At 43.3% G+C, this 12825-nt stretch overlaps 1 protein-coding gene across 2 annotated transcripts in view; it reads right to left on the reverse strand.

Moving 5' to 3' along the window:
• PRKCA (protein kinase C alpha) overlaps positions 1–12682 on the reverse strand; it is a 359001-nt gene extending 346319 nt beyond the window's left edge. Inside the window, exons 1-2 of one of the 2 annotated variants that reach the window (XM_075903949.1) lie at positions 12276–12682; positions 5624–5655 (exon numbers count right to left, since the gene is read on the reverse strand). In XM_075903949.1, coding sequence (XP_075760064.1) covers positions 5624–5655; positions 12276–12448 — 205 coding nt within the window. In that variant the 5' untranslated portion in view covers positions 12449–12682. The remainder of the gene's footprint in view (positions 1–5623; positions 5656–12275) is intronic. The other variant, XM_075903950.1, reaches the window with a different exon arrangement.
• Positions 12683–12825: the final 143 nt, after the last annotated feature.

The raw sequence follows: 12825 nt of genomic DNA on the forward strand, positions 1-12825 counted from the left end.
TTCAACATTTACTACAATAACTGAACCCTGTACACTGACTACAGAACAGAGCCAGAAAATGCTGATATAACTGTCAGTTCAGAGCAACTGCACACGTTCCCCTTCCTGGTCCAGCAAGGGCACCAACCCTTAGCCATTACCTCTCTCAGTGATCTACATCCTTTTTCCTTCTGACCAGGTTATTTCCAAGCTACACCATTCCCTGTCTCCACTATGTATTTCCCAGTGCAGACAGGTTGCCCAAAATTGCTGGCTTTTTCTTCAGAGATGGGGCTGGCAAGTGTAATTGCTGCAGTTAAAAGTACCACATTTTTTTCTAATCATGCCCACTTTATTCTTAAGATAAGAAACCAACAAAAGAACCTAAATGCAGGCTAAGAAAACTTATACTGAATAAGTCCAACCCTAACAGTAATTCTGGTGGAATTCATCCTTCAACTCCTTAACCTTAAGGGAGTTCTCGTGCTCACAAATTCATCCAAGTTTCAGCTCACAACAAGCACTCGCGTTTCACCATTAATATATGGGGTATTTAACCTGGAGTTCCCAGAAACAGGTTATTAGCATGCAGTGGGTCTTTCTCCCCAGATGATATCAACAAGGGGTTAGCTGCAAAGGGGAGAATTTGCACCCTCCTCACTTAGCTGCTGCAGGAAAACCTCTGAACTTCCTAATATTTAACCTATACATTTTTTGCTTATCGGATAATCAACTACACTATTACATCCCTATTAAGAAGTGGTTTTTACTATAAACCAGAATGAACTCAGCAAAAATCTCTGATAGACACAGAATTTATACTAGATCTACAGTTATAAAAGAGGAACTCTTTAGGACACCAACTGTCCCAGCACACAATATATTGGGTAGGGCCTGACTGGGGCTTTTGAGCATTAAGGAAATACAAACAACGCTCTGATTTTACTATTTTTTCAAAAATGTAAAGGATCGCTTTAACTTTAAGGTTGGTTTACACTCAAACCACATTTTGCAAAGTTTTATAGGGAATCAACAATAAAAAGAAACATTATCTTTTCAATTTAAAAGATCAATGAAAATTTTTTTTGCTATCAGATGTCCTCTTCAATGTTGATACCCCAACACTGCAGCACAGGCCGAGTGCATGGTAACTAGAAATTGAAACATTATTACAAAGGAAAAACCACTTTTGCAAGGTCCAAAGCAAATTGAGTACAAAAAGTACACAAACAGTATTAAAAGTTAGCTCAATTAACTTTCCGTTTCATCATGTGTGGGTTAAGACAAGAACTTCAACTACATTTTTAACCCAAGACTGTCAGTTTAAATAGGAATATTGGAAGTACTTAGTATATGATTTTCCTGCAAAACAAGTTACAAATATGGCCCAGTATGAGAGACACCTAAAACATGCAGCATTAGCTCTAACAGTTTATGTTAATATATACAGTTAGGATTTATGGGTTAATTCACAAGTTGCTGGCACAAATACTCCCACTAATCATAGTCCTTTGTGGCAGCAAATTATCAAAACCCTTTTAGGTTTGTTCCATAAATGAATATTACCAGGGAACATTTCACCTCCCCTTTTCTATAACTTACTGCCAAAGACAGTTTAAGCCAAGTGTGGTTTTCAGAAAAATTACCCACACTCAAATTTGTCTGTAAAGCTAGTTTGAGTTTAGCATGAAATTTTACCAGAGAGTTAAAAAAGAGACCTAAGAAATAGTTTCTTGTCATGGAGACTTTAGAAGACCAAGAACTACACCAGAACTGTGCTAAAAGAGGTCACTATAATAATTTTTTCCTTTCCCTTTCTTTCATTCTGAAATTGTTTCATCTTTCCTCTGACTATAAAAGCCATGCACTTTTTGTAACATACTTTCTAACTAGAATCTTATAGCCCTTCTACTTCCTTGTCCTCATTATTTTCAACTGAAAGACTTGCCTGGAATTGCTCACATCCTTCATCGCAGGAGGCTGGTGATGTGGGGGGGTGCAGGAGTCAGGGCCAAGTCTTGGGATATGTAGGGGGGCTCAGGGCAGGAGATGTAGGGGGTGGGAGTCAGAATTAAAGAGGCTAGAAGGGGCCTAAGGCAGGAGTGGGGAATGCAGAAATCAGGGCGAGGCTGCTTGTCGGCTTCTCCCCAAAGGCCACAGGGGCCACCAGCTTCTCCCCAAGGACAGCCGGAGGGGAGGGGCAGCCTGGGGTCATGCAGCAGCTGGCAGTTGCTTCATGGGGTAGGCCAAAAATAAAGTTTATTTTTGTGAACCTGTAACCATTGAAATTTTCAGCGGGTACACATTTACAGGTGGGGGGCAAGTGGGAGCCAGTGGGAGCCAGTGGTTGCAGAGAGTGGGAGAGGGGTCAGCCAACTTTCTGTGTGTACCAGCTCCCGCCTGCTGCTCCCCTCTGCCCCACACTGCTGCCTCCGATACAGAGGCAGCGAGGGAGAGGGGATGCATGTAAGCGTGATGGTTAACCAGTGAGCCAAAACAGGCTAGGCTATTTCCATTTGCCCATCATCTAATATTTCTCTAGATCTTTTTTGCTCCATCTGATTACCCTAATTAAGAACGTAAAGGGGAAAATAGGAAAAAACCTCTAGCACTTATTCACTTCAGTTAACGCCATGTCCTAACCTAAAGTTCCCCATTAATTCTGCACTTCAAAGTTGCAAGGCTGCTAGGAATTAAGCCGTCTGATCTCAAACAACTCTTTTCTTTTATTATTTAGAATAATAAAAAAGAGGTAAAAGAAAGAAGGGAGAAGGGAAATAAATGAACAATATGTTTTCCATCCACAGCAGAACTTTTTTTTTTTTTTTTTTTTTTTTTAAAGAACTAGGATTCAAGTCAGACAGCTAAAGTGCAGCACTCCCTCCCCACCTCCAACTGTCATCAGTGACAGTGATTCAAGATTCAAGGACACTCATGGTATTTCTAACTAATGTGATTTCACTTTAATCTGTATCAGCAAACAGCAAAGTTCATCATTTAAAGAGGATAGTAGGAAAGATCAAATACCACAATAAATAGTGCATTAACACACAAAAACATTTGGGATTAAGAAATGTATTTTATGACATTAGCAAACACGATAACAAGGAGAATTTTAAAAATTATCACATTCTTTATTACTTTTGACCATGTAAGATCAGAGTCCAAATGCACAGTCCAGAGTATCCTTCAATAATGTCAAAGCACAGAAATACTGCTTGGAAGCACAAGAAACACGTGGGAAAACATCTTCAGGCTCCAGAAAAAAAAAGTCACTTTTAAAGCAGAAAATCAACTACTATTTCTGTATTCACTGTTGCCAGTGCCAAGACAACATCTTGGATATGAGACAAGATTGAACTGTGATCTTCACCTCCTATGATAAATATCATTCATGCCAAACAGACCTATTGTCAGAAAATTATAATCAGAATTTAACCCTACCAGTTTGATTGTTGTAAGAGAAACCCTCTCAGAAGTTAAGCAGAGAACAAGAACTGCCATACTTGACAGCAATCCATCTAGTCCAGTATCATTGGTAGATAACTGCAAGTATCAGTTGCTTAAGAGAAAGATGCAAAAAACTCTACTGTAGGCAGTCACGGAGCAACACAGGGGAGGTTAAGAGCTGGCTCATGAGAAAGTTGAAGAGCTTTTTAACTTGATTTACTGTATTGATCTTGTTTAAAGGTTTTTTTAAATCTTTAAGAGTATAACATGCTCGCTAAAGAGCCAGTTCATTCCTATGCTCTTACCCACTTCCTTGCAAAACATTGAGCACAAACAACTATTCACATACCTGAAACTTCCCTCCATGCTCCACCAATTTCTATCAGTAAAGTGCAGTAGTGAGAGATAAATCAGTGAGGCCCTTAAATTTCAACATATTATATACTTGCATGCCCATAACAGTGAAGTACACCAGAAAAAAAATGCAAATTTCATAGTAAGGCACACTTGCTATGAAGCATACTTGCTTTTCTTACCAACTGAATTTTTATAAGTTCACCATGAAAAACAAATGAATTCGTTCACAAAATAAATGAAGAACAGTCTCACTTAACTTGTATCTACATAGTTGAGGGAATTTCCCATGTTCAACATTTAAATAATTCCTTCACTAGAGACCAAATTTTAACATCTTTAATGGGATAAAGAGCATCACTCCATTAAAGATTTGGCAATATGATACTGGATCTATCATTTAAAACGAGCAAAATAAATTATAGGGATAGCAGGAAGATTAAAAACAATGTTTTTTATTTATGTAAATTCTGTGATAAAAACATGTTTACACAGTGGACAACAGACAAAATATAGGCTACAGTTTTAGAAAGGGGGATATAAATATACTGTAGTCACTTGTGCTTCCGTTAGCAACACTACAGGAAACAAAAATAGTAGCAATCGGTATATTTAAAAAGGCATCATCCCTCTACATGAAATGTTTTGTTTTTACAAGTGCCAGCTAACATCAAAATAACCCTGCCATGAAATTGCTACAACAGTGTGCGCATTCCTCTACTTAGTAAGTAAAATCCGTATTCAGAATGGAAAAATATGGTTTGAAGCATTAGCAAACAGTCATAAAAAGTGTAATGAGGGAAAGAGCCAGAAGGCTAACTACCAAGTACATATGTACCATCAATAGGACAGGTAAGTTATAAGAAATTATAGCATACTGATGCATATTAAAAACATTAAAAGGTAAAAACACAGTATATAGAGTAAATTAAGAAAACTATTGCTAACAGAATAAATACTGAAAAATATGACAATGTTGCAGTCTATAAAGGCTGTAACAGAGCGTAGCAGGAAATAAATATTAACGTAACTATCCTAACACAACTTACAACTAGGGTTGTCAAATTTTTAATTACAGAAAATGAAACACCCTAACCCCACCCCTTCTCCGAGACCACACCTCCACTCACTATATTACCCCTTCTTCAGTAGCTCGTTCTCCCCATCTTCATTTACTGTCACGAGATTGGGGCAAGAGTTGGGGGTGCATCCAGGTTCAAACTGTAGGTGCATGGAGTTAGGATGTGGGAAAGGTGAGAGGTCTGTGAGTCTATGTGGGCTCTGGGAAACCGCTGGAATCAAGAGTTTGGAGTACGAGGAGCTCCAGGCTTGGGCCAAAGGATTTAGAAAGTGAGGGAGTAAGGGGTCTGGCTTTGGGCTGGTGATGAGGGGCTAAGGGTGTGGAATCAGTCTCCATCTGAATTTTTAGGTAAAATGGATGAAGACTAAAAGCAGATTTGGACATCAAAGAAAATCCGTAAGAATAAAAGGCAATTCTATTTTCTCACAGACCCACATATGCAGCACCTCCTGACAAAAATGTTCTCTGTAAGATAGAAATTGCATAAACATTTTTTCTATAAAAAGTTAGACACTGCACTGTATGCAGATTATAACATTTAATTTGAGTAAACTGTCAAAAGTAACTTCCTGATTTTCAAATTTTATATTTTAAAAAACCTTAATTAAATAACTTGACCTTTTCAAAGCACATGAAGACAGATTACTTGCATGGCTTTTCCTGGTATGTTTGTTTACTTTTCTGTACATTTTAATCTTAGGCTACATTTAAAATGAAGTGTAACACTATATGCCAGTGAATAAACTACTTGAGACTTACCTTGGCATTGAAATCCTTGTTTCCCAAATCCCCTGAAAGGAAAAAAAAAACACTGTCTTAATATTTGCAGTTATTGTTTCTTCCTACTAACCTTCTGTACTAAAAATCTCATACTAAACTACATTATTTCAGGTTTTGCCCCAATACAAAACAAATCATTACCCCATCTATTTCAAAGAGGAGAATTATAATTGATTCTATCTATGTAATTTGATTTTCTGGCAGCCATTTATTTTATTTTTATTTTACAGGCAATTCTGGATCCACAATTAGTGTCATCTGTGACTATTACATAATGTTATAATTCACTCCATGCCATGTATATACTTACAATATTAAAAATACTCCAACTACTAGAGGGGGGGTATAAAAAACCCATGGATTCTAACATGAATTTTAGTATGCGTGATGAGATTCAACTATATGTAACAGTGAGAGCAGATATCAGAACACAGATGTACGGAAAAGGGTTTGAAGTTGGTGTTTTGAGGCGTTTATAAATAATAAACACCTAACAAGGAAAATAAATTAATAATGGCCATGGCTTTAATATTTATTGTACTTCTAATCTTTTTAAAATACATTATTTTAATAAGTTATTATTGTTTGGAATGAGGATTAAAATATGGACATAGTATTAGCGATGGTACCCAGACTTTATTAATATTATTAAAATCTCTCTCAAAACACCAGTTAATTTTTCATTTTGACATTGAGTGCTCTCTCCCAATCAACAAAAACAAATGTTATGAGTCCTCATTTAGACACTCTCTCTTCAGTCTCTTTTGAGGATGTCTTTTATCTGAGATAGTAGCTACAAGAGTTTATACTGAGAGAAAAACAAAAACCAAATTACAAAGACAAACAGCCAGCAAAAAGCTTTAAACTGAATATACCTCCCATTAGACACAACTGTGGGGAATTCAGTTACACCATTTATGATTAAACAACAACATTTAAACATTTATTGTGATTTAAGGAAAAAATGGTTGGAAAAAACGTATGTTACTTCAGTAAAAAATGTACTTCATATTTACTTCAAATCAAAGTTGACGTAAAAGCGATATCCAACTTTACAAAAAAGTTACAGTTTTATCTGAAACTGTTCTTGTACTGTTATTACAAACGGTAAGATCATGGTCCTTGAAAAATTATGAAACTGCATTTGCTTATTTACTCTGAGTACATTTGACAATACTTTGCATACAGTCTTTTCACTAATTCCCTGTTTGTGTGGGTCTCTCACTCCACAACACAAAGAGAGAAAATCTGATTTTGTTTTTCTAAAATATACAAAAGCAATTTTAAAACCACTGAAACAGACAAAACTAAGGCTGATCACAGAACCTGAAACTACTTTTTAGGTTGTTTCTTATTTTGTTAGGTGATTAGATTTCAACACAACAGTGTTCTCTGAACAGCCAAACTGAAAATGCATCGTTTCTTCATGGTTTGTACTGATTTTGTTTGATATTAAGATAATCAAATTTCATTTTGAAAAGCAATAGCAAAACCCCAGACAAATTTGCAGAGGAACTTAATCCCACTGAAATATTACATGTTCTTTATTCACACTTTCTAAAGTTTAGTAATAGTCACATTCTTTATTTTTACTGGAAATTGTTACGGGAATGCAATTGTTAAACATCCATTTAATTACCTCTGAAAACGCTGTACTTGCCATGTTTTTGGTGCAAAAGCACCCAGTATTTCATCTTACTTTAAAACAATCATGAAAAATAATGTACTGAAATTGCTGCATGCTGTCTTTGAAGAACATTTAAGAGCTTCCTAGACTTACTAGCAAGGAAAGATCAGAGCGTACGCTACTCTTACCACCTGTCAACAACAGGATATCCTTTCACTTTCAAATACATCCTGTAATCAGGTGCCTTTTATCATGACAGTATTGTTTTTTAACACTGCATTATTTATCTGTACCAATACATGCTGACAATAACCCTGCAGCATTCTTTCATACCTGCCAAGTCTCATTCTTCTTAGATTTATTGTGGAGCACATTTTAAATTCTTGCACTTTTACAAAAAAGGGTCTTACAATTTCCCTCAAACTGTGATAGTGTGTGAGAAGCCAGATTTTATTTTTCCCTTTTACATCCATCTACAGTCTGCCTATGTCCATTTAACTCACTCCTCGCCCCTTAGAATTCCAATTTTGTTGCATGTTCCCCTCACTTGCTTTACTGTTTGCACTAATAGAATCAGTCTCTCTCTTCCATAGCATCCAAGCTACAACATGCACTATAAAAAGAGAAATTGAGAATGAACTTTACGCCAAGGGCCATGCCGCTCAGTCACAAACATGCAAGCTGAAGGAGCCAGACAAACACAGTGTACATTCAGTCAGTTGCTGCATTCCCCTTAAAATCTTCTCACACTGCTGAGCCCCAATGAACAACAGGCCTTACTTTCAGCAGTTGTCTCATCACCACCCACTGCTCTTACTGATAGTGGGAAAAAGTGGGTGCTCCACAAATGTGAAGATCAAGCCCTTAAGTCTTTCCTCTCTCCACACAAGTCGTAGGATGCAATATTAAAAGAAGGAAGCACATAAATACATATAATTTACAAGTGAGCCAAGTGCTCCACCCATTCCCACTGCCTCACCCAACTCAGGATCTGATAAATCAGTTTGCACATCTACTCATATCTGCCTTGTTGAGCGGAGGGTATAGGATGCAGCTAAGCCAACCACATGCAAGCACACATTCCAACTCCTCTGTCTGGCCAACCTTATGAGTGAGCTGGGTATGCCTCTTGGATGAGAACACGTTAGGGACCAACAATTCAGTTTTTGTTCCTGGATCTTGAACAGTTTGTTAAAGAGCTTTGCAAACTGCTACAAGCGTAATGGGACTCTAGCACAAGTGTCAGATTGAGTCTAAAAAAAAAAAAAAAAAAACCACCCAGCTCTTTCAGATTCAGGTCTAGTCAAGTAGCCTCTAACCTCACAGGCAGGAGGAATGATCAGTGCTGCAGCAGCTGCATGCCTCTCTCCTGCCCATCACCACCACCTCACTATGCTGTGTATGCGACAGAGCGCACTCATGAGTCACCATGCATCTCGCTCACAGCGCAGCAAGGCAGCAGTGGCAGGGCACACACCTGCCACTGTACTGACCCTATTGGCAGGAGGCAGCCAGAGATGATTCACAGACATGAAAAGCATGAAACCACTACCCAAACAAGCCCAGGGACATGGTGAAGGCAACCCTGATACCAGTTTTGAGGGAAGTGTTGGGTCCAGGTTGTACCTAAAGAGAACTCAACATATTCGGCTCAGGTTTGGAGCAGCCATGCCCAGGCTGGGTTCAGGTCAAGCTTTAAAAGCAGCTTTAAAAGCCAAAGCAGATTTCTAATGTGATTATATTCTTCCCTTTCTCTCAACAGCATATCCTTGGTAATCACTGTACGCAATGTATTTTCTAGTATCCCTGCCCTCCACAGGCAGCAACAGGGAACACAAGAACATCAACTATCACAAAAATAATGAAAAGGCAGCAAAAGTTTTTCTGAGTCACTGGAGAATGGTACAAACTCTAGAAAGTGGGGAGGGCCTTTACCAGATTAAATCAGTGACTGCAGAATCTGAGTAGTAAGAGATTAGATGTACCTATGCCAATGAGGATCAAGTAAGCACATCTGGGAGACTCAGCAAATGAAATCAGTGAAGCGACAGCACAACTTGGATTGGTGGAGGAAGCATAAGCACATACGGTTGTCTGGAGGAGATGGGGTGTATCATGATAAGGAAATAGATGTTTCAGAGACAGAGGATAGTCCAAGCAGTAATCCCCAGGATTAAATTGATCCTGTGGCTGCAGACAAAAGGGTGGGTGCATACCTGAGGACTCCAGGGAATTTCTTGCCCTAGAGACTCCAGGTCATTTCCCAGGGGCTCCCAAAGAGCCTAGGTCCCCAAGAGGCTCACTAAATGAAGTGCAATGGTTGCAAAACAAGGGTGCATGTACATTATGCTACAGATTAAAGCGTATGAGAGGTGATGTAGAATTTTCCCCCCAGAGTTCAAGCTAGGGGAGTCCACCGTTAGGGTCACCAGTGGCTGCAGGAAGCGGACAAAGTGTGTTCGCATAGGTGAGCTACTGGGAGGAAGTTGGCAAATTAAGTTAGTGTACTAGCTACAGAAGGTGTTCTGAGCAACAGGGGTGAATACATAGGTCTGTTGGGTTGGAGGCAACATGGGGGGTGGGGGGAAGGTCACAAACTAAATGAGTGCAGTGGGGCGGCACTAAGTGATCAGATATGGGGAAAGGCGCATGGCATGGAGGAATTCCTCCCTAGAAAAGGTGTGGTAACAGGGCAAGGTACAAATAGCATAGTAGAGTCTCTCACCAAATTAAATAAAGTGCAGCAGCAGCATAAAGTGCACTGGCTGATGTGGGTAGCTCATGGGGCATCCCAAATCAGGGGGGAAAGACAGATGTTACAGTTATGGTAGCGGGAGAGGAAGGCGGGTCCCATCAGATGAAGTCAGTGCAGCGGCTGTAGGAAGTGGGCTGGCTAACAGGACAGTGTCTGAGGGGAGGGAGGGTAATGCAGGAAGTGTGGTCCATAGGGAAGCTGTCCCTCACCAAAAGTCAGTGCAATGGCTGCAGGAGGGAATGGCATAGGGGCAATATAGCAGGGTCTCTCACTAGATGATGACACTAATGCCTGCAGGAAGGGGGCTGGCTGAAAGGATGAGGCAGTATAACAGGGGTGGGCATGAAAGTGATGGTTCTCCAGGGTTGACCCCTGGCAGGCCACCACTGCTGTATTTTCTCATGCCTCCACAGGCACGGGAGATTACAACTACCATTGGCCACGGATCGCTATTCCCGGCCAATGAGTGTTGCGGGAAACGGCACAGACTGAGACACCACTTCCCACCTCTCCCATTGGCCGAAATCAGCAATACACAGCCAACTGGAGGCGCAGGTAAATACAGCAGGGCCAACCCTCCAGGGGCTAACTCTGACAAACTGGATCTGGCTTGAGAGTCAGAATTTGCCTGCCGCCACAGTATAGAAACCAGGGGCAGTTTAGGGTCATAGTAAGCAGCAAGAAGCAGTACAGAGGTGATATAGGGGCAGTACAGGAGCAGATATGGGGTCTCTCATTAAAGAAAGTAGGTGCAGTAGCTGCAGGAGGAATACTTGCTGGGGCGGCAGGGATGGTAAAGGCAGCAGGAAAGATATAGGGGTAGTATAAGGGCAGTAGAAGAGCAGAGTAGGTGGGGTCTCACCAGATTAAGTGAGTGCAATGAGGACAGGAGGGAGGTTGGCAAGTGGAAGCAGCAGGGAGCAGTACCGGGGTGTGTCGGCAGATAAGTACATGCAGTGTTTTCAGGAGGAGTGTAGACTGGGGGACGAGAGTGGTGACGGTAGCAAGGAACAGTATGGAGTACAAGAGAGTACAAGAATGGGGCAGGGAGTCTCTCACCAGATGAAGTCAGTGCAGTGGCTGCAAGAGGGGAGTTGGCTGGGGGAACAGGGAACAGTTTAGGGGTGATATATAGGGAATTTGGAAGCAGTACAGGGGTGGTGTTGGGACAGTTCAGGAGCAAGGTACAGTATCTCACTAGATGAAGTGGATGCAGTGGCTGCAGGAGTGGGGCTGGCTGGCGTGTTGGAAAGAGCAGTATGAGGCAGCAAGGGAGAGGCATGAGAGTGGTACAGCAGGGAGGCTCCTTCATCAGATGAAATCAGTGCAGTGGCTGCATGCAACAGGGGAGCTGGTAGGTAGGTAGGTAGAATCAGTAGGGTGTCATATGGGATTATATAGGAGCAGCATGGAAGCATTATGGGGGGGTATAGTACTGGCAAGGTCTCTGACCCGATGAAGATGGTGAAGTGGGTCCAAGAGAGGGGTTAGCTGGGGGACAGTGTAAGCAGCAGGGTGATACAGCAGAGGCAGTATGGGAATGGTATGGGAGGAGATAGGGGTAATATGGGAGGAGTACAGAGCATATAGCGGGGGTACTATGGGAGCAGTACAGGAGTGGTACAAAGCAGTAGAGAAGCAGCAGTGGGCAACATAGCACCGACAGTATGGAGTGGTATAGGAGCAGTTACTGGGGGATATAGCAAGGATAGTAAGGCAGAGACAGTACAGGAGCAGTAGAGGGGTTGTATGGCAGGTGCAGTGCCGAGGTACAGCAAGGAAAGCTCTGTCACCAGCTGAAGTTGGTGCAGTGGTTGCAGGAGGCGGGGGACTGACTGGGGTGCGGTGCAAGCAGTAGGGAATGGTATCAGAGCAGTATGGGGGTAGTGCAAGGCAGTAAAGGGGGGGTGCAACACGGCAGTAGGGGAGCAATGTGGGAGTCATAGAGGGGGAGCAGGAAGTGGCAGGGGGCAGTTGGGAAGCGGTACAGGAGAGCAGCAGGGGCAGGCTCTCGCCAGATAAAGTTGGTGCAGAGGCTGAGCGGTGAAAGCCGGAGGGGGTGGTAGAGGGGCAGGTGGGGGAGCAGCACAGGGAAGTAGCAAAAGTCGGCGCAGAGGAGGGTTGGCTGGGGGCGGGGAAGAGGCCGTTGGGGAGCCGAGTGGGGCAGCAGCGGGGACGGGTCTCTCCCCAGATGAGGCGAGCGCAGCGGCTGCCGGAGGAGGGCTCGCGGGGGGGGGCAGGTCTCTCACCAGATGAAGTCGGTGCAGTGGCTGCAGAACGTGGGCTGCTTGAAGAAGCGCGCGATGAATTTATGCTCCTTCACCTCGTGCACGTTCTTCTGGCGCAGGGCTCCCTTGCGGGCGAAGCGCTGCACCGCGTCCGGGGCCGCGCCGGGCTCGGGGCCCGGGAACACGTCGGCCATGGCGCCCCCTCGCCGCTCCCGCCGGGAGCCGGGCTGAGCCGCCAGCCGCCGTCCGCCCCGTCCGGCCGCCGCCGCGCCTCTGGCAACTGCCGGGCTGGGCGCTGCCTCCTGGCCCTGACGTGGGAGCTGAGCGTCGGGAGCGGGAGGAGGATCCCGGCCCGCCAGCTCCGCCCGCGGGCTGGCGGGCGGGCGGGGCGACGCGGGCCGGGCGGGGAGCGCCGCTCGGCCGGTCCGACTCCCTCCTGTCTCCTCGCCCGCCGTGACAGGCCGGCCCCGCACCACAGCTCGGCGCTGCCCAGCCACAGCCCAGCCCCCCCCCCCCGTGTGGCCCTTCCCCCCCACACACACAGCCCCCCCCCGCTCCTCACTCACAGCCC

The sequence above is a fragment of the Pelodiscus sinensis genome, chromosome 20, assembly GCF_049634645.1.
Source record: "Pelodiscus sinensis isolate JC-2024 chromosome 20, ASM4963464v1, whole genome shotgun sequence".
Lineage (NCBI taxonomy): Eukaryota > Metazoa > Chordata > Testudines > Trionychidae > Pelodiscus > Pelodiscus sinensis.